The sequence below is a fragment of the Larimichthys crocea genome, chromosome II, assembly GCF_000972845.2.
Source record: "Larimichthys crocea isolate SSNF chromosome II, L_crocea_2.0, whole genome shotgun sequence".
Taxonomy (NCBI): Eukaryota; Metazoa; Chordata; class Actinopteri; family Sciaenidae; genus Larimichthys; species Larimichthys crocea.
Window position 1 is genome coordinate 6,159,855 of NC_040012.1, and position 26,923 is coordinate 6,186,777.

Below are 26,923 nucleotides of genomic sequence, written 5' to 3' on the forward strand. Positions count from 1 at the left end.
TCTGCTGTCGCCCAGCGTCAAACATGTTCTTGGTGGTCTGAGATGGCAGCACCGCATTTTTGTTAATGATGATGGACAGTTCTCAGCACACACATCCCCTGAGGCGACGGGCCATTTCCAGAATCAATGTTTTGTCAGACCTGTCGAAGCTTCAGTCATATTAATTCTATAAACCACGGCTTCAGCTGTCAGCAGTCCGATCTCAAACCGCCTGCTCAGTAAACTCGATATGTGAAGGAGACACACAACGTTTGAAGTATTTGGTGATCGCGTCGTTTAGTCGACGGTTTGTGAGGTCACGAGGAAGTTCATGGAGCTCTCATGGCAGGAGCCAATACACCAAACCCTCTGCCAGAGCAGACGTCTGAGGACGAGCTCGAAGCGTTTCATCGAAGTGAAAGTGTTTCTCTGTGGGAACCTTTCAGTGTTTGGATTTCAGTTACAGCCGTCAACAACTGACGGTCTGTCTGGCTGGTTCAGAGTGTGATAACAGAAGTTTCTTCTTCTTCTGAGCAGTTTCTCGATTGTGTTTGGTTTCCAACTTTTCGGTTGAATTGGTGGTAAAATCACAGCGTGTCGTGTTTCTGAACTCCTGACTGGACGTGCAGTTGATTGTAAAAAATTGGACAGTTTTATTGGTTTGTTTAGTCCACACACGTCAGTCAACACAGAGAAGTCTTTGAGTAATCGCAGCGTTGGTACTTTTGTCAAAGAAGACCAAAAACAAGTCAAACGACTTCCACGGCTGATCGACTGGGAGCCTGAGGAGTGACGCTCCTCCACCTCGAACCAACTCAAACCTTAGTTTGAGCTGCAGCAGTGCCAAAGACACTCAGATCACAGAGATTATTGGACACAATGAGACAAAAATCTGACTTCTTCCCCGAGTCAGATCTGTTTTTAGATTCACTGTGACTTTCAGATAAAGATGACTCTTAACTGCAGAACCTGGCATCAGGTTTTAAAGTTTTCTTCAGTCGTCCAGTGATTCAGCAGCTGCTAACGGATATAGATCCTCATAAAGATAAGTTTGACCAACAAAACGTCCATGAATGTCTCGAATGTTTTGCCGGACTATGCTGACCATTTAAGGACTGGAGACATGGTGAAGCCGAAGACCAGTGAACCCCCCAAAAGAAAGTCTGTCGGATGAGGCCTGCTCATCATTTACTGGCTTTTGTTTCTCCCATCACAGCTCTGCATCCGTCCTTGGCTTCAGCTCAGGACGGCCGGCCCAGCAGAGATGCAGAGGAAGATGGAGAGGAGGAGGAGGAGGAGGAGGAGGGGAGGGTGGAGAACGGTTAAATAATTCATCCCAGAGAGGAAAAGACGAGAGAGGAGGAAGATGGAGAGTCCAGAGAAGAAAGAAAAGACCACTCAGGAAACAGACTGTCTTTGGATTTCCTCTCCGTAAACCCTCAAAGTGTCTCAGCTTCACACTTCAGAGCGAGAATCAAACATTCAATCTAAATGTTCGTCCCCGGCATAGATCCAATCTCCTCGACATAATGTCCGAGCTCTGCATGCAGGCGAGTGGCGTCCTCGGAGGACGTAACCCTGCAGAGTGCTAGCGTGGAGTTAATTAAGCCGAGCCGCCGCTACCTCCGCTTTAAAGCCAGCAGGCAGGTTTTCAGTGTCCGTCATTTGCATGAGCAGCACAACACATGCTGACACTGATACGACACTGCGGAGGCTCAAAAACCAGAGAACCAGAGCCACATGTACGGGAGTCATAGAGCCTCCATCAGAGGTCAGATAAACAAGACGAGTCACCTTGTAAGTCACCAGGTATCGTGCCAGAACCGGAGCTGATGATGTGTGCATCGTGTCGGATGATTGGTCAGAAACACCCAGATTCATAGCAACACAAACATCCCAGAAATCCTGTGAACTGCAGACGGCGAGCTCGCGTTCACCGTCCGTCAAACCAAAACGAACCAACGAGACGACTGCTGCCTCCCGGCATGGAGTGTCACACAGGTGAGTAACGAGTCTACCTGTCCGTCTGTCTGCAGGACAAACGTGGACCTGAAGCTCTGATAGCATCAACGGTGTCAGCCGGGCCCGAGGAGCAGCAAAGGTACCAGTCAGGTCCATCTGACCCAGGTCGACACACACACACACACACACACACACACACACCGAGAAGGTGTTATGTATTTGGAACTGGTGGGATCATCGGTTGTCATGGCAACAGACATGCAGCCCGGGCAGGTGAGAAACAGATGAGCGAGTGGAGAGAAGTGAAGGTTTCCACACTTTAACCCGACGTCTGTTAACTCACTGACCTGTGATCAGGTGAATGGTTGCTGACGACTGTAGCTGCTGTTAGCCAATGTTAGCTCAGTCTGTTAGCCGGACTGTGAGCTCAGAGCACCGGGGGGAGTGTTAGTGTTTGTACCACAGGGGGTTTGGACCACCGGGAGGAAGAAGAGGAAGAAGAAGAAGAAGAAGAAGTTTACAGGCCTGGGGTGGGGAGCAGAGCCGGTGTTGTGCCAGAACAGGAGCTGGACAAATGTAACCGGGCTCGGTAGCCTCTCTGGTCTCCTGACGTCCTGGTCAGTCTTTCCAACAACCACCAGCTCTGCTTTAATGGATTAGATGTTGGTGACCGTCTGAATGTTTTCTTCAGTGAACCTCTGTCGGGATCCTTTCTATCACAATCTGAGCAGCCAGTTTACAAACCGTCAGCCTCAAACACAGGCTGATCATCTCTGTGCACAGCTGACAGAGCCTCGTCCTCTCAGAAACCACTGAGCCATGAAACCACGCGGCCATAATGGCCCCAGGGTGCTAATAAACAGGAGTTAAATGAATTGTTAAATATCACTAATGAAGCATTTCCCGCAGACGGGAGGCGGCTCTGATTACAAATTGAGGATTGTGGGTGAATCTGAAATGTTGGTCGGTCTCGGTTAAACGTGCACGAGCACGAGCACGACGTGTTTTATCTGCAGAGCCATGACGGCCCAGATCATTTATCAATAATGAATGAGGCAGAGCGGAAGTGTGTGTGCTGCCAGCAGACCTCCGATCAGCTGATCCATTATACTCCACTGACCAGGATGCTTCACTGTTATCTCCCAGCATGTGTCAGCTCTCCACGCCGACACTTCCTCTGTGTATCACAGCCCAGTATCCATGGCAACAACAACACAAAGGAACATCGCGTATCAATCCGTTTGTTGCCTTCAGGGCTCCGTTCCCTGTCAGCATCCCCCCCGCGACCCGGCCCTCAAAACCTCCTCTTCTTCTTCCCTGTGGTACAAACACCAACACTCCTCCTAACAAACTGAGCTAACTGTAGCTGAAGACTTAAATCTGAGTTTTTTGATTCAAATGATGTAAAAAAAAAAGAAGAAAGAATAAATCTGTTTGCGATCAAACTCTCTCTCGCAGTTTAAATATCGAACTCTGGGATGAAGAGAGACGAGTGTAGCTGGTCCGAACGAAAATCATGTCTCGAGACGCTTGAAGCTGGAGGGAGGAGAAGACGGAGCCGTGACCTTCAAGCTTTCCGAGCGACGAACTCAGAGGGGAGTCGAGAGGAGAGGAGTCAAGGAGACATCGGATGAACGGGCTGCAGGACATGTTTGGACCACGTCCTCTGGGCTCGAACAGACGAGCCGCTCTGTTCAAAGTCTGGCAGAATATTGGCTGCTGTGGACGAGCATCACACGAAACGAGAAAGAACACACAAACGGGCCACAGGCAGAGCGGGCCGAGCAAGAAACATCGATTCTACAGCTTCCAGATCCGAAAAACAAAAACATCTGCAGGAAGTAACAAAAAACAGAACTTTGATTTTCTCACTGAGGCTGATTTTACTCCCGAAAACACGACTGCTTAGTCTCTGAGACGTCCCCGCAGACTGTCTAAAACCTGGACGTAGTCTCTGAGACATCCCCGCAGACTGTCTAAAACCTGGATGTAGTCTCTGTCCTTTCTCCTTTGTCTCAGATGAGCTGTGGTACAAAAGACGTCTCGGCTCCACACCGACCTTCAGGCTCATCATGTTGATGTTGTGTGTGAGGTTGTGGCCAGGCTGCAGATCTTAACGTGTAATTTGATTTGGTGGTTGAGGTTGAGGTCTGGACCATGAACTCCAGTGTTCCCAGTTTGCATCTGGTAACCTTTGTTGTCCTCCACGTGTCCCGTCATCTCTCTGCCTGTCTAATGAAGCCATGAATGTTTCCTGACTAAAGCAGAGCATACATTTTTTACAGTCTCTGTCCATCAAAGACGATCACAGAGAAGAATCCTTCATGTTTCACATGTTTAATTTAAAACTGTTAGTACTCTTTGGTTGATATGAAGGACAACAGATCACTACATGAAATAATATTTAACAGGAACATGTCAGGATTAATGTTGGTGTTAACACTGTCTCACTGGATTTTGTTTTGGTAGGACGGTCTGATTCAGATTCAGAGTCCGTCCTCAGTGGTCAGTCTTATTTCTTAAGGTCTCATATCAGTGGGGGGACATCTGGGTCGTCCACAAACTCTTCAGAGGTTCTGCTGTGACCTGTGGTTGTAGGTGGATCCACCCTGGAGGTCTCTAGAGGACCTTCTGCAGAGCTCCTCTGGCGTGGTACGATGTTGGCGAGGTCGATGGTTGTGTGTTTGCTGGGGTCGACTTCCAACCTCTCAGGAACATTTTTATTTCTGTAGATTGAAAAACATCGGAGAGCGAGATGAGTCAGAGGAAACACAGCGAAGAAAACCTGAAATCTGAAAAGTCCGAAGAGAAAATAAAACATTACTAACATAAAACCCAGCAGACTGTCTAAAACCTGGACGTAGTCTCCGTGACGTCCCCGCAGACTGTCTAAAACCTGGACGTAGTCTCCGTGACGTCTCTCACAGACTGTCTAAAACCTGGACGTAGTCTCCATGACGTCCCCGCAGACTGTCTAAAACCTGGACGTAGTCTCCATGACGTCTCTCACAGACTGTCTAAAACCTGGACGTAGTCTCCATGACGTCCCCACTCATGCTGTAATATATCCACATGTGCTCTGAATGGACGTCTTTGACGGGCAATAAGAAACACATTGTGTAATTTACCCGTTTAATGTCTCACAGTTTGTTTGGACGTCATGTTTGAAGACGTAACGCGGCTGTACGACATCGATATGGACCTGATAGCCGTGTGTTTACATTACATGAAGCTTCATATGTTGGGCTGTGTGAAGTAATATAATGTTTAATATCTCAGGAGGACATAAAGTATCTCTGGGTTCACGTTTGTGACACTCAAAGCTGCGTATGAAATATTATTTAGTGCAGACTGAAGACGTCAAACTCTGCGGCTTCAACCACGTGTTTGAATATTAGAATTTATTTCATCACCTGAGGTGAAGTGACCTCTTTCAGTGTGAGCGGCTTCCTGAGCAGGAAAACATCCATAAATTCATTCATGACGGTCATTCTGTCACATGACATGCTCCCATTAAACCAAACACATGAACTTCATCACTTCCATCCTGCCACAGTGAAGTCAGTCCACCTCCACATTCATCACTTTATGATGTTTAAGCCACAGGAAGCCGGCCACGCGGTCAGCTGAGCTGTGAATGATGTTAAAAGATGAAATGTTTAATGTTTGTGAGAGGTTTGACACCAGCACACCTGTATTCACCTGTATTAACGAGGCACACACCTGTATTAACGAGGTACACACCTGTATAAACGAGGTACACACCTGTATTAACGAGGCACACACCTGTATTAACAAGGCAGACACCTGTATTAATGAAGTACACACCTGTATTAACGAGGCACACACCTGTATTCACCTGTATTAACAAGGCAGACACCTGTATTAACGAGGCACACACCTGTATTAATGAAGTACACACCTGTATAAACGAGGTACACACCTGTATTAACGAGGTACACACCTGTATTAATGAAGTACACACCTGTATTAACGAGGTACGCACCTGTATTAACAAGGTGCAAATTTCAAAGCGGCCTGAACCTGATGAATTCATTTTAAACGGAGCTTTGATGATCACGGAGCGAGGCGGCGCCTGAAGCTCGAAGCTTCTTTGTTGGTGAGGTGGAGATCAGTCTCCTCCATGTTTATCTCTTTGCTGAGCGTCTGTATCTAATCTCGTCACATGTTGGACAACATGAAACTTTCAGCTGGTTTTTGATCTGAAAAGTTTAAATGTGAAGGCTGCAGTGAGGATGTGCTGCAGGTATCAGTCCACACACACGAGGTGATATTAACGTGATGTGCTGATTTTCCAGGAAGAGCGTGGCAATTCTAATTTAATCTCCTGCACGGCAGCTGATAATAAACAGCAGCAGGACGCTGCAGTCCACTTCATCACTCTGCACGCTCAGAGGGGAATAAAGCTGCCAGAGGACGAGCACGCTGTACGTAAGCAGTCACATCTTCTGCTGCTGGAGAAGGAAGCGTCTATTCTTAGAAACATGTTCAGTTTAACGTCTTGACTTCTACCTTCACAGACCTCCTGAAGACCTCCAGCTCTTCAGAGAGGACCTCCTCTCCAACACCTGACACATCTGTCACCTCCGACAGCTGTCATCCTACACACTGTATCAGAGTTTAACAATGTGGATGCAGCATCAGCCTCCTGACTGTGACTCAGCTTTTTATCAGTTCCGACTCGGTTCAGTGATCTGCAGGTTCTGTTCAGTGTCTGTGTGCATCGATCCAAAGACGATTAGGTTTGGACCTGATAAGAACCAGACTACTAAACAGGTCACGTGACTCAGAGAAGGTCGATGATACGACGTCCTGATTGGCTCCCGAGCCTCCACACCACGACTGTAAGACATTCACGTCACAAAGAGGTCGATTGATATTAACTGAAATAATTAATCGATCCTCCTGAGCAAGGCAGGTTACTGTCGCTCCGTTCTAAAATATAAATAAATATAAATATAAATAAATGATTATAATAGAGAAGTACGATAACAGAAGAACAATAAAAAACGAGCTGGTTGGTTTTATTGGTTCTTGTTGATCTGTCAAAATAAAAATAAATTAATTGATTAGTATTTCATTAAATTTACCAAAACAATAAGTGAAGGCATTAATCAATGCAGAAAATGTGACAGAAATTAATTCAGTTTAAATTTATTTATGGCTGTTTTTCTTCATGTATTTATGCTTCATTATTTTAAATGTGTCATGGTGCTCTACAGCGTGTAATGTCTGATGGAAGATTTATTTATTTATTCATTTATTTCATTTGCATTTTGTGTCTGAAAACAGGTTGTCATGGTGACGTTGACGTCGTTTTCATTGAATTTGACTAATTATCTCGACTTAAGACAAAACTGTGTTTGATTATTTTAAAGGACTAACTCCAAAAGAAGAAACTGATTTTATAAAATGTTTCACTTGGTTTGGATATAAACATTTTTCTCCTTCAGGTTAATGTTCGGTCACGTGATCCGCGTTCACGTGTGACTAACATCACGTGACATACCAGACACATTTCATTCATGCTGAAACCAACAACGTCTGATGGTTGTTCCCATCGTTAGTCATGTGATTAGAAACAGATGAAAGTTTCCTGTTTGTGAAAGTTTCCTTTAACCGAGGGCAGTATAGGAGAGCTCAGTGGATGTCTCTTAATTAAGAGTTAAAGACTGAAGACATCTGCTCTAAGTTTAGCTCCAACACTCGTCTTGGTAAACGGGTCGGTCAGCTGCTCTGCAGGAGATGGATGGAGTCATTAGTGCAGGGCTCCTCTGCTGATGCTTCCCTGGTTCGGAGGTCCAGGACGGATCCTGTAATGGGTCAGCCTGCAGGCGGAGGCCCGCTGGTCATCATATCTCACAGGTAATGACCCCTTATTATCAGACCTGCACATGTAGTAATGAGCACAGAGAGACGCTGGGTGGTGTAATATTGATGAAGTCATCAGCTGGTGGAGGGTCAGGAGGCGGCAGGTCAGGGGTCAAACACACACACACACACACACACAAAAGGTGCAATTAAAGCAATTTATGTGTTTAAACTCAAACTTTACAGATCTTCACCAGGTTAAGACTAACTTCACCAGGTTAAGACTAACTTCACCAGGTTAAGACTAAGACTAAAAAGGTTTTCCTAATTATCACGCTGTCATCAGTTTCACAGCTGCGTTAAAATGACGTCCAGGTAACTCACCTGGTGGAGCCTACGCCGTGTACAGGCTGCAGTGAGTTTGATTCTGTCTCTATCTCTCTCTGTTTGTCTCTGTCTCTGTCTCTGTCTGTCTCTGTCTCTCTCTCTGTCTCTCTCTGTCTCTCTCTCTCTCTCTCTCTGTCTCTCTGTCTCTGTCTCTCTCTCTGTCTCTGTCTCTGTCTCTGTCTCTCTCTCTCTCTCTGTCTCTGTCTGTCTCTGTCTCTCTGTCTCTGTCTCTGTCTGTCTCTCTGTCTCATTGACATGCAGATGTGGGGCGATGGTGGGGGGGTGGGCGGTGCACAGACTGAGCGTCTGCAGCTCTAACACGCTTCAACATGAACACAGTGAGCTTCAGACGTGTTCATCTCATGTACTAACAGTTGTGACATACACTGTGGTGTTGTCCCGTGTCCGTCACCGCGCTGCAGGAAACTAAATCCAGCTGACTTCAACACAACAACACAGATGTTGCTGTGCAGTTGACCTCTGACCTCCGACCTTCGGAACATCATCTCTGCAGGTCTCCATAATGTTTGAGTTTCATCTCATGTCACAATTCATGCGCTGACCTGCCTCGAGTCATCCAGCAGCTGCATTTCAAACCTCATCACGGCTTCACATCCGCTGCCATCCACAGGCCGGATACAGAGTCTGGGGGTAAGCCCGGGGTCAGAGGTCGCCCCCTAATCATGTCCTGATGATGTAATAACTCACCTGTCACCTGGTCGCGGAGCTCGAGCAGCTTAACATTTTATTGAATGTTTAATTTGAGGGTGGAGGATCCGTCGCGGCTCTGTAATGTGTTTGATGGGGCCACATGAAGGACACGAAGACGCTCCGCTCATAAAATGATAATGATGATGGTGCAGAGGAAACAGATCTCCGTCAGACTGCACCGTGCACTAATGTCGTCATTAAGAGGTGAAGCTGCTGAGCTCTGAGCTAACCAACACCAAACCTAAACCAAACCTAAACCAAACTTACACCAAACATACACCAAACCAAACCAAAACCAAAGCCAAACCTAAACCAAACCTAAACCTAAACCAAACCTAAACCAAACCTACACCAAACCAACACCAAACCTAAACCTAAACCAAACCTAAACCAAACCTACACCAAACTTACACCAAACCTAAACCTAAACCAAACCAAACCTAGACCAAACCTACACCAAAACCAAACCTACACCAAACCAAACCAAACCAAAACCAAAACCAAACCTAAACCAAACCAAACCAAAACCAAAACCAAACCTAAACCAAACCAAACCAAACCTAAACCAAACAAAACCAAAACTAAACCTAAACCAAACCTACACCAAACCTACACCAAACCTACACCAAACCTAAACCTAAACCAAACCAAACCAACACCAAACCTAGACCAAACCTACACCAAAACCAAACCTACACCAAACCAACACCAAACCAAAACCAAACCAAAACCAAACCAAACCAAAACCAAACCTACACCAAACCTAAACCAAACCTACACCAAACCTACACCAAACCTAAACCAAACCTACACCAAACCTAAACCAAACCTAAACCAAACCTACACCAAACCTATACCAAACCTACACCAAACCAACACCAAACCAACACCAAACCTACACCAAACCAAACCAAACCTTAACCAAACCTAAACCAAACCTACACCAGACCTAAACCAAACCTACACCAAACCTAAACCAAACCTACACCAAACCAAACCTATACCAAACCTACACCAAACCAAACCTACACCAAACCTAAACCAAACCTACACTAAACCTAAACCAAACCTAAACCAAACCTACACCAAACCTAAACCAAACCTACACCAAACCTACACCAGACCTAAACCAAACCTACACCAAACCAACACCAAACCTACACCAGACCTAAACCAAACCTACACCAAACCAACACCAAACCTACACCAAACCAAACCAAACCTACACCAAACCTAAACCAAACCTACACCAAACCTAAACCAAACCTACACCAGACCTAAACCAAACCTACACCAAACCAAGACCAAACCTACACCAAACCAAACCAAACCAAACCTACACCAAACCTAAACCAAACCTACACCAGACCAAACCTACACCAAACCAACACCAAACCTACACCAAACCTAAACCAAACCTACACCAAACCTAAACCAAACCTACACCAAACCAAACCTAAACCAAACCTACACCAAACCAACACCAAACCTACACCAAACCAAACCTACACCAAACCTACACCAAACCTAAACCAAACCAAACCTACACCAAACCTAAACCAAACTAAACCTACACCAAACCTAAACCAAACCTACACCAAACCAAACCTACACCAAACCAACATCAAACCTAAACCAAACCTAAACCAAACCTACACCAAACCTACACCAAATCTAAACCAAACCTACACCAAACCAACACCAAACCTACACCAAACCAAACCTACACCAAACCTACACCAAACCTAAACCAAACCAAACCTACACCAAACCTAAACCAAACTAAACCTACACCAAACCTACACCAAACCTACACCAAACCTAAACCAAACCTAAACCAAACTAAACCTACACCAAACCTACACCAAACCAAACCTACACCAAACCTAAACCAAACCAAACCTAAACCAAACCTACACCAAACCTAAACCAAACTAAACCTACACCAAACCTAAACCAAACCAAACCTAAACAAAACCAAAACCAAACCTAAACCAAACCTACACCAAACCTAAACCAAACCAAACCTAAACCTACATCAAACTTAAACCAAACCTAAACCAAACCAAACCTAAACCAAAACCAAACCTAAACTAATGACCAGCTCTCCAATGACACCAGAACTGGACACTTGGTCCACGTAGACCTGATTTAGGATGATTCATCCTTTAATTGGTTTGTTAATGGTTTTATTGTTGAGCTGCTGATGATGACCCAACACTGCTCGGACATATTTCACACTAAAAGCCACTTCCTGTGGCTCAAAGGCTTTCATGGCTTTTAATGTGAAATCTCGAGTCCATGTTCGATGCTTTGTATGCTGACAGTGTTTAGAAGACGTGAGAGCGTTCTTCAGTTCTTCTTCAGTGTCTGTCACTGATGTGATGTAACGGTCTATCCAACATCATCTGTGTGTGAAGCTGCAGCTCTGGTCAAGGTTATCTGTGTGCGGTATGCAGGCACTATCATTACCACGGTGATAAAATGAACCGTTCACAGTGTTTAATATACAACAGGAATGTGTAATTAGGACAACAGGGAGCTGATAAGCTGCAGGCATTTGAATATGTGCACACTCAAGTCAAGGCCAAACAAAGACCAGCGGCACGGCCAACAGAGACCGACACTTGACTCTGATAAATTCATGCAAACACAGCTCTGCTGCTCGGCTGCTCGGAGCTCTTTACGCCTCATTAATACTCACAACTTCATATTTCTTATTAGTTTACCTGCAACTCAAACACACTCATCAGCACAAGACTGTCAGACTGTTGGTTCAAACAGTAGGAGCAGCAGCAGGAAGCTAAACTATGCAAAACAGCCCACCTGGTGGTCCGGCAGCGTCTCCGTTCTAAACCCAACCCTCTTATGCTGCCTCGTTCTGCCTCACAGGACACGAGGGTTGTTGGTTCACCGCCGGCTCCATCTGCAGCAGCTAACGTGTTCAAACACCAAGGAGACAAAATGTTTCTCAAACCTTCTACACCTCAGAAAATATCGTCCGTCCAAAGTACGACCATCGTGACTGACGGCGTAGGTCGACCTCTGCTCGCTGTCTGAGCTCACGTGTGCAGCAACGTAACCACGTATTACCGCTGTAGGTACCTGATTGGGGCGGTATCTATAGTGTCTTTACCTTTTACTGTCCTCAGGTGAGCTGCTGCGTCCGTCCTGACGCGCTCTGCGTGGACGTGGGACGGTCTTTGTCACTTTGATTTCACCTCCGGCCTGAAAAAAATCAGAGAAATGTTTCATGTTCAATCTGCGAGCGGCTGCTGGACGATGAGCGGCACCGTAAAGACTTCCTTCATTACACCTCGAGGTGCACCACGCCTGATCCTGATTGGCTGGAGCCAAACAGTCACAGCTCCAGGTAGAAACATGGATGACAGTGATGGTACTTTAGGTTCTGGGAATATTCCAACTGAATATTCAGGACGCACCAATGAAAGGAGAGAGTGGATCGAGGACACTAATTCTCTTTGAGGACAAGATGGACTGAAGGTGATCTGAGCTGTGAAGTGCAAAATTCCAGGAATTTTCAAAGTTGGAAACTTTCCATGGGTATTAACAGGAATTTATGGGAATAAACAGGGAATTTACAACATTGAAGGTCGGCCCTTTAACAGGCCCTTTTTAAAAATAGTTGGTGAAAATATATTTTTGTTTAATCTTGACTAAAACAACCAGAGTTCATGCAGGTCCACTTGAATATATCTGCTCAGAGCACACTGCTTACTGCAGGGCTGCTGAGGCCACGCCCCCTACCTGCACAGGTGATTTCTGTACCTGGACCACACTTTAGAGCCCAGAGCACACAGAGACTGTTGAAGACACATGTGAGCTGGTGGACTACATAAAATAATTCAAACTTGATGAAGTTCTACTTACAAATAAATCTGTTGAAATGTTTTTTAATCATTTTATTTTGCATGTTTAGATTTATGTTTGGATTTGATGCAGGTATGAGTTTCCGATTTGTAATATTCCCAATTCCAGAGCTTAACTTCCCATGGAAAGTATCTAGAAATTTTCCTGGAAACTTTCCGCCCCTTTGCAACCCTAATCACCGCGCTGTGTTCTTTCAGACGCTGTCTCTCAGATGAACTCTGGTCGTCGTGTTTGTCTGAACACAAACCAGGTGAGCGAGCACGGTTTGAGCCGTCCTGTGCAGCTCCACTGAAACAATCATTTAAAGTGTTAAAGGAAGAAAGTGCATGAACACTCAGCTCTGCCTCTGCCTGGATAAATGCAGCACACACGAGGAGACGCGTGACCCAGTTTGAAACTCGCTTCACGAGCTGTGACTGAATTTAATTACAGAAAATTCAAATTAAAAAAGTTTTTTTTTTAGTTCACAGTCTGAAAAGTTCAGAGAGAAGAAAGTGACGCGCTTCAGTCTGCTGCAGAGCGACGAGAAGGTCTGATGATGGGAGTGATGGTGGTTCATCCTCTGTGGAACATGAACGTCAAACTGATGAACTCACAAAGACTTCCTGTCCTGTACCTGGCTCAGGTGTGTCAGCGTACGTACCCGGGGCATGGTGAGGACCAGGTGTCCGGTGGTCTGGGACCTCTGAGCCGTCGAGCTGTCGGGCTTCACTTCAGCCGGCAGGACGATCTGAAATATCTGCAGAGTAAATTATTCATAACTTTAATTAGTGAGATTAATGCGCTGATCTGGCAGCGCTGCCGTCCCCCACTGTGTCAAATGGTTTAATCATTAGCGGGGCTCTTTTTATAGGTACGCTTTCCAGAAAAGACTTCGACAGTGACCGAGAATAGCCTCAGCTGAGAACAGAGGCATCGATCACAGCGGTGAAATCCTGTGAAAACCTAAATGATCCACGTGGGAGGAAAATGGGCTTAAAATGAGACTTTTGTGCGACTGTGGGGGAAACCGGCTCAGAGGAAGGAAAACTCCCAAACTGGAGCCACCGTCCGACTGCAGCTGTCACATGACTCGATAAACACACCCACAGATGACTCCTCCAAATGATGAATATTTAGAAACTAATTTTAAAGGCCTGAGTTGATGTATCGCTGCGTAAATCACACCGCCCGTCCAACCAGGCTGACCCCTGGCATAAAACAACCATCCATAAACACGCTAACAGCTTGAAGCAGAGCCGTGACATTCAGAGCCGAGAGGCCAAACCTGCAGGTTTACATATTTATAACGGAGACAGAAAACTAAATTTATGTGTAGCCAAACAGCTGTTTAATCAGGCTTAAAGGCTGCTGAGGTCTGTTTGTGAGAGATTAAAATCCTCCACACGTTTCCCCAGAGCTGCTCAGAGGAGACAACCACGAGTACGCCACATAAACGGAGACTACGTCCAGGTTTTAGACAGTCTGCGGGGACGTCACAGAGACTACGTCCAGGTTTTAGACAGTCTGCGGGGACGTCACAGAGACTACGTCCAAGTTTTAGACAGTCTGCGGGGACGTCACAGAGACTACGTCCAGGTTTTAGACAGTCTGAGGAGACGTCTCAGAGACTACGTCCAGGTTTTAGACAGTCTGTGGGGACGTCATACATATTTCTGTCTTCGTCGAGTCATGTTTTGTCTCTTGGAGGTGAATTCTATGATGACGTGCAGAATTCAGCCTCTCTTCACGATAAACAAACACCTGACAGATAAATATTGCTCTGCGGCTCCTTCACATTCAGCTCAGGTGACCGTGTCATATTTTATTTACATCGACACTTTACTGCAGGAAGAGTCTCGCACTGGACAGCTGCCGATTTGGAATAAAAAAGTTCAGAGCCGGGAAGCGACTCTCCGCAGAGGCAATAAAGTCCGTCCATAAATGTCTCCGCCTGTCAGCTGTGATGATGCAGCAGCTTCTGACAGCATCTTATTTGCTCTAAATCTGACTCCTCATCCGTCACACCTCTCTCTGCCACCGACTCAGCAACAAGCACGATCTCCATGAAGTGTTAGGAGGCAGCGTGTGAGCGTAACCAGGCTCCTGGATCAGGTGACTCCGGTTTGCATCTTCTCTCATTAAGGATGGTTAAATAGTTCTGGCAGGGTGACGGGAACGTGCCGTGTTGCACACTAAGTTAAAGCAGCTGGTAGATGGAGCTGCTGTGACTTTGCAGAGTGTAATGTTCACGGTGGGCTGTGAGCCCGCGGTGCGCTGGCCGAGCGCCTGCTGCTGCAGTCTGCAGGAGAACATCTCTGTCAGCTTACAGTGAGAAACCAGAGCTCGCTGTGTCGCTTCAGACAAACCCCTCATCTAAATATAGCTCATCACTGGAAGGTCACAGGTTTGAACCCCTAAAACTGGCTGGATTAAGAAATGCGCAGTGCCCTTGAGCAAGGACCTTCACGGGCGGACAGCAGCAGTCTGTGGTTGCACTGGCCCGCTTCCAGAAGGTGCCACGGGTCAGAACATGAGACCAACACGGCATGAAGGAGTCGGTTCATCGTCTGTCACGTCAGAAATGAATCAGAGCAACTCTACGAGGGGAAAGTTGCTGAGCAACAGTCTGACCTGTAAACTGAAAACATTTCAAAGTCCTGAATGAATCGACGCGTACCTTTCCTTTGACGCTGACTCTGGCGTACGTTGGCTGAACGTCCACATCCATCAGGGAGGTGTCCATGTGTCTGTGAGAGGAGGTGAAGGTGGAGGTGGAGGTGGAGGTTAGGTTGCTCGGTCTGAACTGCTCCTAGTTTGTCTGGGCTCTGCGTTCCTACCTGTAAACCGACAGGTCCAAGACGACCGTGTTGTTGTCTTCATCTTCGGTCAGAGAGAAGTCCAGCCTGTGGATGCACAGAGTGAGTCCCAGCTGACACTTCAATGTTCCTGCTTACATAACACATTACACTGTCAGTTCAACTGCTTTCAAACACTTCAGCTATCCCCAGCCCTGCTCTGACAAGAAGTGTAACTACTCTCATCAGCACACCAACGCTGATAATTCCACCTCTGCACTTCGACTGCTTTCAACATCCACCAACACTCACAGCAACTGCTCACAGTGCACATCACACTTCAGCTGCTTTCACATTGAAGTAGACACACGTCCATCACTTCACCTTCACCTGATGATGAACCGAACTTCTTCAGCTGATTTCAGCTGCTGCAGTCTGATATTTGAATGTGTGACATTTAACCTGAGACCTTCAGCTGATTGAACCATCGATGGGTTGATGGAGAAAAGAAGCGGCAGATGAATCCAGGATTATTTTCAGCTTTTCACAGAATAAATATTGTGTTAGCGTAGCATCAGCCGTGGAGTGATCTGTCATTCCTGACCCGAGCGTGTCCTCAGCTCAGATTACAAATGAAATCAGCCGTGTTTTAAGGCCCTGACCCGCCTGGCCTTGCTCTGGATATAAACCTCTGGCTGATGGAGGGAGACCGGGCCGGCCCCCATGGCACGCTGCGGTCGGCCTCTGATGGCAGGTGAACCAATCAGCAGCAGGTATCACGAACCGAAGGCCACAAATGAAGCAATCTCACAGCAGCTGTCTGAACGAGCAGCCGAACATCACTGTGGAAGAAAACTGTGCAAACAGCTGATCAGATGTTCTGTCGCTCGGGCCGAGCAGAACCAGAACCACTTATGTTGCTGCTTTCTGCTGAGTGGACGGATCCCTCAGAGCCAATCACAGCTGGATAAACTGCACCACACTGTAACACTACAGATCAGAAGTAACGTAATCAGAACAAATACTCGAGTACACAGCAGGATTACACTGTGTGTTTCGTACTTCGGCTCGTTGACGTTCATGACTCGTCCATCAGCCGTGATCAGCGTCCTCGGGGCCTTCGGCTTCTTCTCTGTCTCCCTGCAGAGAAACAAGAAAGCATGAGTCCAGTACAGTGTGTGTGTGTGTGTGTGTGTGTGTGTGTGTGTGTGTGTGATGGGTAGACTGACAGACGACACTAGAAGAATTATGAGGTCTTCGGGGTGAAGGAGAGAACCAGCTCTCCTCCAGAGGCGTCCATAAAGGGAGACACAACAGATAATGGGCAATAGAGGGTTTTACTGTGGGACACACACACACACACACACACACACACACACACACACACACACACACACAAACACACACACACACACTGAGGGAGCATCTTCCTGAACGAACCTTTAATGAACCTGAGTTGTTACAAAGATCACAGTGTTAAATATTCATGAAGCCACCTGGACTTTTCGCCCGCCACCTCTGACCCGGATCACTCACTGTGTTCTCTGAACAACCGCTCGCTCCGTTAACCACGTGAAGCCGGCCGTGACAGGAGCAGGAAACACTCCTCACACCTCCATCTATTAAACCCACTGAGCGGCAGACGAAGTGAGTCTGCGGTCAAGGCGGGTCGGCCATCGCGATGTTCAGAGAGCTTCAGTCTGCTGGTGGTGCTGTGGAGACGAGCAGCTCAGGCTTCCTGGGTTAACAGCTGTATTACTGACAAGTCTTCTGTTCACGATGCTGAGCAGAGGAACGTGTTCACTGAGAGCAACGCGAACTTAAGTTGACTAAATATCATCGACTAAACATTTCATCCCAGCTTCTCCTGGAGGATCTCGAGGCGTTCCCAGGCTAGATGGGCTATGTGGTCCCTCCAGTAGGTTCTGGGTCCGCCCCAGGGTCTCCTCCCAGTTGGACGTGCCTGGAACAGCTCCAGAGGAGCTGGAGGAGCTGGAGGAGCATCTCCCTCTTCAGCTTATCTAAGTCTGAGCCCAGCCACCCGGCGGAGGAAGCTCATTTCTTGTATCCACGATCTCATGACCATCGCGGACGGACTGCAAACTCTTCCCCAACGCTCCACACGACCCTGAGATACTTGAACTCCCGCTTCAAACATCAGCTCTTCTGGTTGGCCTGTTCAGGTCACGGTGCGTCTCGCTGCCACACTTTAAAATCTTCTTCTCTAACTGACAGGGCGTCCATCAAACAGCTGAGTCATGGAGACATCGGTGGTGACGGTGCAGAGCTGAGGACGATCTGTTTGGACAGCTTCATTCGTCTGCAGAGCTACAGTCGCTGTGCATGGCGGACTCTGTGGAAGATGTCAAAGTTTGAACTGTGGGATTAAGAACGGAGATTATATCCTGTAAATGAAGCCTGTTAAACACTGGACCTTTAATATTCTGTATATCATCATTTAAACCACACGTCGTGCAGATCTCCACCTGTCGCTGTGTTTGGATCTGTTGGTCCGGTGTTATCCTCCTCTCAGAAGAACTGAGCAGCCATGAAACACGGGAGCAGCTCACCTTATCGCAGGATCCACCTCAGGAGCGGGAAATTCATCTTTCCTGACAATCCAGTGACGGCACGACTGCACGCATCAAGTCAGCGCGCTCTGACGCCGCATCAGCCTGATTTCATGCTCGGACAGCGTGCAGGCCCGGGACGTTTGTGTGGCATGAATTAGGAAGCAGACTGTCACCGGCTCATCTTCAGAGCCGTCACACCGGGTTACTTCAAACGGGACTTAGCCCGAGGTGTGACTTCATCCATAGGAAGGGATTCCTCTGGACCAATCGGGAGCTTTATTCCTTTACCTGGACGTGGTCTCCGTGACTACCCTCGTCCTCGTTAGCAGGACATGAATCTTTGCAGAAGAAGAAGCAGGTTCTGCAACATCAGTGTTGCGTTGCCTTCATTGCATCTCCTCGTTTTCAAACCTTTGCACCGATTTTCTACTGTTTTTATGCAAAAGATGTAAATGTGCCTTAAAGCAGGTGCATCAATGAAAACTACTGACTTCTTTTTCTCTCCTCCAGCAACATGAGCTGCAGTAGAGGTGGACAGTCAGGAGGAAGAATCCCCCTGTGAACTGGAGGCTGAACGTCGTATCACAGAGCCAGCTTCCACTGTCAGAGTGCCCTTGGACGGAGCTGAACCCCGGGGCGACCCTGAAGTCTCAGAGGAGCTGGAGGAGCGTAGGAGGCTTTGTGTATTTATTATTCTAGAGATGTATTGCATGTCAGGTTTATTCGTGTGCTCTTTAATCAGGCTTACAGTCCTGCTTCATGACGCCCACCTCAGACCAAACGCAACGCGACAACGACGACAACCGAGAACGACGAGAAGTTACGGACGAAAAAGAAGGAAGGCATCATCGAGAGGAATCTCTCTGCAAAGACTCTGTAATAAGTCAAGAAATGTAGAGCCACGCCTCGACGTGACTCAGACGTGTCAGCTGGAACAGGCTGCAGACTAATAACACGCAAGCTGTTGGCGGAGTGAAACCTCACAGCTGATCACTGGAAGCCCGGTGAGGGGAGGATGTGCAACACACACACCCAATTAACACCCCGTTAAGAGGGTCACCTTAAGGGCGAGTACTAATTAGCAGCGTGGCGGGAAAATTAATAAGACTTCAACAAAGACTTTGCAGAGTCAGTATGAGCCAGTCTGAAACATGCTGAGGTCTGATTGGTGCACAAACACACCTGACTTACATGTGATTGGCTCAGGAGCCCACCGACAGCGATCAGGTGACCACTAAAAGTCAGTCCCACATTTACTCTTGTCCGGCGGCTTCTTGCTCGCTCACTCTCTCCTTTTCTCTTCTTAGCTTCCTCCGTCAGCGTCCTCTTCACTCTCTTCTCCTCTGCCATCATGTCCATAGAATCTGCTGAGTCTGTAAACTTCTTCTTCTTCTTCTTCTTCTTCTTCTTCTTCTTCTTCTTCTTCTTCTTCCCAGTGGTCCAAACCTGCTCTGAGCTCACAGCCCGGCTAACAGACTGAGCTAACAGCAGCTACAGTTGCAGCCGTTTTGAGCAGCTTTGTTATTCATGAATAAAAATCGAGGATTTGTTTTTTAAATCAAACTCATTTTTATGAACTCAGATTTCAGATTCATTCAGGTCTCACGCAGCGCTCACTGACAGTCAGCTGACCCAAACACAGCGTCGGTGAATCATTCAGGATTATCGGCAGCTCACCGACCGACTCATTAGCCAACAAACGAACAAAGCGAGCGCCTGAGCGTGCTCACGTGTCCTCCTGTCACACTTTGTTCTGAGCTGCTGCACGGACCCTGAAAACGTCTCATTAACCCGACGGATGAACCTGGACTGAAGCACCTGTGAGCCTCACCTCATCTGTCCTGATAATTGCTGTGTCAAAAGCTGTCCTGATTTCTGCTGTTCAACTGATGTTTCCGTCCATCCTGTACAGAAAAACAAATCACTTCGACCGTCGCCGGGTGGTCAATAAGGACACTGATTGATTGATCTATTCCCCTGCTGATTGGTTGAGAAGGCAGCACACGTTTGACCAAATTACCTGAAGCTGCAGCAGATTTCAGCGTCAATATTCATGAAAAATGGTTTAAAGGCTGACGGACTCAGGATTGTAACCTTACATGACCTGAAGCACGTGACGCTGTTTGCGGTGGAGGAACTTGGCTTGAGCTCTGACCTCAAGAATCCAGAGATCCAGACCCGACATCAGCTTACTGATGTTCTGGTAAATGAAGTAACGAGCTGTTCATCCAGGAAGACGCCTTTGCAGGACGTCGAAGGTGGAGCAGGCAAGCAAAGGTGTAGCAGCTGAGTGTGGCCTCAGCGTGTCATCGAGCCGCCCTTTAGGACCGCCCACAAAATCCTGGACTGAAAACTGTTTAAACTCACATTTCAGTTTTCCAACATGTTTAATGTGTTTGTTTCCTCCTGTGCTCCCCAGAAAAACAGTTTCATGCGATCACAAGAATAAAAATATTAGCACACGTCGTTTGTCGTCAGTTTTGATGATTTCGACTTATTTTGCATATTCTTCCTTCCAGCGTTCAGATTCTTGTTGACCAATGTAAACAGGTTTTGTCGAGTCCGACAGTCGTTACTCTGGATTATTCAGTGAGGCCGACGTGGAAACATGAAGGACGGCCTCTGAATCGATGGTTTACAAACTGAGGTGGACATCACCAACCCAAATCTCCACTTTCTCTCACAATCCAGTTCAATTCATGTAAAATATAAAATGTTAGAAAATAAAACGCTTCAGGGATCACAGGTCTTCATCTCTGGAGTCACCCTCAAACATCTCTCACCGGTGGAGTGTTTGGGTGTCCACATACTTTTGGCCACGAGGTGTCGGCAGATAAACCTCATCAAACTCATAGACGGCAGACTGCACTGCATTATGGGTGATGTTACAGCGACATCTAGTGGTTGAAATAGTGGACTGCGGCAGATCTGTGACGATCTCAAGCTGCAGAAGAAAGACTGAAGCACCTGTAATGTAATCATTTCCTGAAAATGTAATAAAATTTGCTCTTATAACTCGATCAATAAAACAGGATCTAAATCTTTAATCTTTGAACGACGTCAGAAACCCCAAAAAGAAGTTCTGACATTTTTACTTAATCTTTATTTATACAAGTAAATCTCTATGTCAGCTGACCACTATGTCACGTGACATAGAGTGGATATGTAGGCCTATGTTTATGTCATGTAATGTGTATGCAGGTGTTATGAATGTATATATTATGTATATCCTCTTCACATGAAGTGTTACTGAAAGTTGGTTTGTGGTTGTTTTCAGGAGGTACGTTTAGGGAAGAGTTACCTGGAGTCTCCAGAGCTGCTCAGACGCTGATCTGAGCTGGAAAGGTAAGTCCATCACGCACTCAGTGAGAGCAGGATGTATCTGCACATGTGCACGTGGCTGTATGTGGTCTGCAGTTTAACCCTGCAGACTTTCTGTTGTTTCAAATCCAGGGTATATAACATTTATAACAAGTATTACATAATCAGTTTTGGAAAAATGTAATAAATTCCAGATACTGTAATAAGGTGTTACAGTATGGGTAAAATGTTATTACAGTATCAGTCAGGATATTTTATTACATTTTCAGGAAGTTATGACATTATAGGGTCCCCAGACTGAGACGGGACAGCAGACGGAGGGTTGGCGGGTGGAGCAGCATCCCTCCACCTCAGGCATATCTCAGCCTGATACAAGGACAGTGTGCGGCGTTTACCTGAGGTCAGGTGAACGTCAGGTTTTTAGATTCAGGACGAGGTTTGGAACACGTCTGTGTACCTTTGGGCTGAAGGATTCCTGAATATTAAACTCTCTGGAGGTTCATTGGGTGGAGGTGTGATGTGGGTGAAACGGTTGAGAGCGCTTACTTCTCCTTCGCCTTCCTCTTCTCCTCCAGGTGGCGGTGAGCCTCCAGACGGGACTCGGGGGTGAACGGACTCGGCGTGTGCCAGAACTCCCTCTCCCGCCGCTCTTCATCAGAGCTCATCAGCTTCATGTCCTCCTCCACCTCCTGGTTCTCCTTGTTCTCCTCCACCTCCTGGTTCTCCTTGTCCTCCTCCAACACTGGACTGCAGAGAAAAGACAAAGAGACAGACGTCACCTCCTCTGGTTCTGGAACAATCCCCATGAAACGACAGGAAGTGGTCGTGTCTGCGCTCACGTTGTGTCGCTGCCTGGTTTCCTCTCCTTGTTTCCTTTCTCGTCTCCTGCTGCCTCCCTCTGTGCCTCCTCTTTCTCGTCTCCTGCTGCCTTCCTCTGTGCCTCCCCTTTCTCCCTGGTTCTCCTCTTCAGGTACTCCTTCTCCTGCTCCCACACTCGCCTCTTCACCTCCTCCAGTCCCTGAGAGGCTCGAATCCTCTCAGAGCGGCTGATCTCCGTCCCGTCCAGACACTGAAGACAGAGACAAAGAAGCAAGGACCTGAACTCTAGATCTGAACTCTGGATCTGAACTCTAGACCTGAACTCTAGACCTGAACTCTAGATCTGAACTCTAGACCTGAACTCTAGAGCTGAACTCTGGACCTGAACTCTGGACCTGAACTCTGGACCTGAACTCTAGATCTGAACTCTGGATCTGAACTATAGATCTGAACACTGGATCTGAACTCTGGATCTGAACTCTGGACCTGAACTCTAGACCTGAACTCTAGATCTGAACTCTGGATCTGAACTCTGGATCTGAACTCTGGATCTGAACTCTGGATCTGAACTCTGGATCTGAACTCTGGATCTGAACTCTGGATCTGAACTCTGGATCTGAACTCTGGATCTGAACTCTGGATCTGAACTCTGGATCTGAACTCTGGATCTGAACTCTGGATCTGAACTCTGGATCTGAACTCTGGATCTGAACTCTGGACCTGAACTCTAGATCTGAACTCTAGATCTGAACTCTGGATCTGAACTCTGGACCTGAACTCTGGACCTGAACTCTAGACCTGAACTCTGGATCTGAACTCTGGATCTGAACTCTAGACCTGAACTCTGGATCTGAACTCTAGACCTGAACTCTGGATCTGAACTCTGGATCTGAACTCTAGACCTGAACTCTGGATCTGAACTCTAGACCTGAACTCTGGATCTGAACTCTGGATCTGAACTCTAGACCTGAACTCTGGATCTGAACTCTAGACCTGAACTCTGGATCTGAACTCTGGATCTGAACTCTAGACCTGAACTCTGGATCTGAACTCTAGACCTGAACTCTGGATCTGAACTCTGGATCTGAACTCTAGACCTGAACTCTGGATCTGAACTCTAGACCTGAACTCTGGATCTGAACTCTGGATCTGAACTCTAGACCTGAACTCTGGATCTGAACTCTAGACCTGAACTCTGGATCTGAACTCTGGATCTGAACTCTAGACCTGAACTCTGGACCTGAACTCTAGATCTGAACTCTGGATCTGAACTCTGGATCTGAACTCTAGACCTGAACTCTGCATCTGAACTCTAGACCTGAACTCTGGATCTGAACTCTGGATCTGAACTCTAGACCTGAACTCTGCATCTGAACTCTAGACCTGAACTCTGGATCTGAACTCTGGATCTGAACTCTAGACCTGAACTCTGGATCTGAACTCTGGACCTGAACTACATAGACTACATTGACACAGGAAGTCCGTCCATCAGTCCGTGAACCATGTGGGGTACCTTGAGCTGAGGCAGAGCGGTCACCACATACTGCCTGTAGCCCTCGAACTCGGTGCACGGGTTCCCCACCAGAAACAGCTCCGTCAGGTGGATGTTGTGTTTCAGAGAGTCCACGCTGCTCAGACGGCCCACAAAGTTCACCGTCAGGTCCAACTTCTGGAGACTCTCACAGCCTGAGGACAGGAAGTACATTTACTCAAGTACTGCACTAAATACTACAACATTTCCATTTTATGCCAAAAGAAAAAGTATTTTTTCTGATAATACTTTCACAGTACTTTGACTTAAAGTTACTAAATGTAACATTCCTGCGTTTAAATGTCAAAAAACAGGAAAACTGTTTCCAAAGTTTTGTTGAGTTTTGTCAAATGTTTCAGACGACGTCTTAAAACGTGTTCAAACTTTAACACATGACCCTGTTTGTAAAACTATTTCTGTGTGAGTCACAATGAAAACAACGACTCCCATGATCCCACGCTGCCTCACAACATTATAGCACTACATCTACATCAGGAAGAACTGGACGTTTGAGTAAAAATGTAGTTTCACAATAAATTTGACCCCCAGAAATAAAAAGGTGAAGCTCCTCAGACGTGACGTTTTGCTGCTGTTCATCATCATCGTAAATGTAATATCTTTGGGTTCGGACAAATGAAGACCTTTAATCAACAATTAAATGATTATTAAATAAATGATTAAATAATCATCGAGACGTTTTTGTCTGAAACAAACAAGAAAGAAGACAGGCGATGTTTCTTCAGGCTGTGATTTATTCTTTTTCTAACTAAATGATCAATTAAAGAAGAAATAAATAGAAATGAAGCCCAGTAATTTGTTGTTTGAACGTTTCAATGCATCCTAAAAATAACCCTGCATTCCACATACTGACCTTCAAGGTTTTCAATGACTTCAATGTTGTTCAAGGCCAGATTCAAATACTGCAGCTTCTTCAGGCGGCTGAGATTCTCTGGATATCAAACACAAACACTGACGTGATTCATAAATCCAAAGACGCCTGCAGAGGGGTCGGTTACAACGTACACACAGACAGGTGTGCCTGACACAGACAGGTGTGCCTGTCTCACCTATCCTGGGGATGAGGTTGTTCTGCAGGTAGAGGATCTTCAGGTCTCTGCACCACCTGTCGATGTGCTCGATCCTCTCCACGTCCTGCTGGTGCAGAGACACTTCCTCCAGGGAGAAGATCTCACACTCGTTGTGCTCGGCCCGTCTGCGGAGCAAGTCCTCTGTGACTGAGTGGACAACACACACACACACACATTAATTAACACTAATTAATGCTACTGAAACAACCTACATCAACCAAAATATGATTTACAGCAATTATTCATTATGAAGTGTTATTAACCCTATAATGCCATTCGTATCATATTTGATACATGAAGTTTTGAGACTTCTATCTCATCAACATTTTCAATAGTTGCCTTAAAAACCTGTTGTATGTGATCTGACACAGGTATTCTGCCCCCTGTTGGACTATCATGCCACTACAGGCAGCTTAAGTTTCTTTTTGGTCATTTACAACATGTCTGTAAATCAACCACTCGCTTTTTTCAGAAAAATCAAATCTGTATCAAATTTGATACTGCAGGTATAAAATGTGCGTTTTCCCCAAATTGTCATTTAACATTTTTGTAATTTAATCTACATAATGCTTACTAAAATACAAACACACACTATTTTGATGACTTAATTAATCACTGAAATGCCACATGCCATTTCCATTTAAATACATTTTGAGTATTTCCACAATAAAAATTCTATGCTATATTGACCTATGTCTATTTTTAGATGTCAAAAAGGCTAGAGGAAGAAGAGAGGAAAAGAAAGTACATTGAAAATAAATTAAAACACAACACAATAATGCATGTCTACTGTGGGAAGTGTAAGGTGCATGTTTGCCTGAACAAGGACAGAAACTGTTCAAGGCTGTAAAAAGTGTTATGTGAAAAAAAAAAGAGGAAAAACTTCAAAACATGTTCTATAATTTCAAAATGTTATGGACAAAACTCTTTTTTTTTTTTCTAAAATTAACATTGTTGTGGGCAAAAAGTTGCCAAAAACGCCCACTGTATCAGATGTGATACAACAAATATCTCATAAACAATGATGTAGCAAAAAAAAAAAAATGAAGAAGAAGAAAATTGTAGATTTTGTTATAATGGTTAATAAACATCTCAGTTAAAACCCATTTTTTGATGGGTCAGGTCTAGTTAACTAAACCAGGTCAGCTGGTTAAGTAGCGTTAGTTGTAGTTTACTGACTCTACACTGACAAACTACAAATCTACGTCACCGGATATAAAAAGTAACGCGTCTGATTCTCAAATTAAACAGAAAAAGTTTTAAAGTGGTTTTTGATCTTTAACTCACTGTACACCATCTTCCTCCTGTGTTGTCCGCTGTTGCCGTGGAAACCGACCCGGTGCTGCGTTCACATGTTGTGGGAAATACCACAACTCCAACCAGGGGTCTGCTCCACAGCAAACAGAGTCCATTTAACACACAAAATAACTTTTATATTTACTTTATTCAACCTATTTTAACCTATTTATATACTGGGTTATCAGCCTGTATGGGTTGATGATTGGTTAAAAAGTTAATACATAATTATTATTATTGGTTATTTACGACGGAGTATTAGGGCCACATTTAAATAAAAAAAATGTAATTAATTAATTAAGTAATTAACTCCATTTTTTATTTTATTTAAATGTGGCCCTAATATTCCGTCGTAGTTATTAAATGCCGAAGAGCTGTGCGTCTTTGAGCATGTCCAATAATTCATCCAAATGCAACTTGTCAATCATTATGACAGAAATTGGAGACTACGCCCACCAGTGCCTCTGTGGACCCTCCTAGGGGTCACGGGCCCCTGGTTGATCTACAGTTAAATGACTGTTGGTGGAGGTCTAAAACATTTGGGCCTCAAGTGTAGGAATAAAAATGTAATAAATAATATAAAATGACACATGAAAGATGTTGAAGGCTTTGTTTAAAGGTTCGGTGTCCAGGCTGAATGTGTTGGGCTTGAGTAGTTACAGTTTCAACAAATATCAGTTAATCTACAAAATGCTGCTTCAAGTAAAGTAAAGTTTACGAGGCGCACCTGAAGGCAGCACTCCCCTGATTCACTCT

At 45.8% G+C, this 26,923-nt stretch overlaps 1 protein-coding gene across 2 annotated transcripts; it reads right to left on the reverse strand.

Annotated features, from left to right (window-relative positions):
* Window positions 1-4,271: 4,271 nt before the first annotated feature.
* On the reverse strand, window positions 4,272-26,913 carry dnaaf11 (dynein axonemal assembly factor 11). Of its 2 annotated transcripts, none has more exons than XM_027289844.1 (12): window positions 26,895-26,913; window positions 26,159-26,258; window positions 24,851-25,018; window positions 24,655-24,732; window positions 23,766-23,938; window positions 22,273-22,502; window positions 21,980-22,180; window positions 15,582-15,647; window positions 15,422-15,491; window positions 13,406-13,501; window positions 12,008-12,099; window positions 4,272-4,667 (listed from the first exon to the last, which is right to left on the reverse strand). In XM_027289844.1, the coding sequence occupies exons 2-12, from the start codon at window positions 26,166-26,168 to the stop codon at window positions 4,469-4,471; spliced, it is 1,383 nt and encodes a 460-aa protein (XP_027145645.1). In that variant the 5' UTR covers window positions 26,169-26,258; window positions 26,895-26,913; the 3' UTR covers window positions 4,272-4,468. The 2 variants fall into 2 exon arrangements, with proteins under 2 accessions (XP_027145645.1, XP_027145643.1); XM_027289842.1 differs by lacking the exon at window positions 26,895-26,913 and adding an exon at window positions 16,602-16,679 and having other exon boundaries at window positions 26,159-26,277.
* Between the last annotated feature and the right edge of the window lie 10 nt (window positions 26,914-26,923).

Bases quoted from the DNA above. Each gene is read 5' to 3' on its own strand.
- dnaaf11 (XM_027289842.1), bottom strand. The intron at 23,939-24,654 runs GTCAGTATGTGG...TCCTGTCCTCAG, and splicing joins AGTCATTGAAAACCTTGAAG to GCTGTGAGAGTCTCCAGAAG. The intron at 4,668-12,007 runs GTAAAGACACTA...TTCAATCTACAG, and splicing joins TCACCTGAGGACAGTAAAAG to AAATAAAAATGTTCCTGAGA.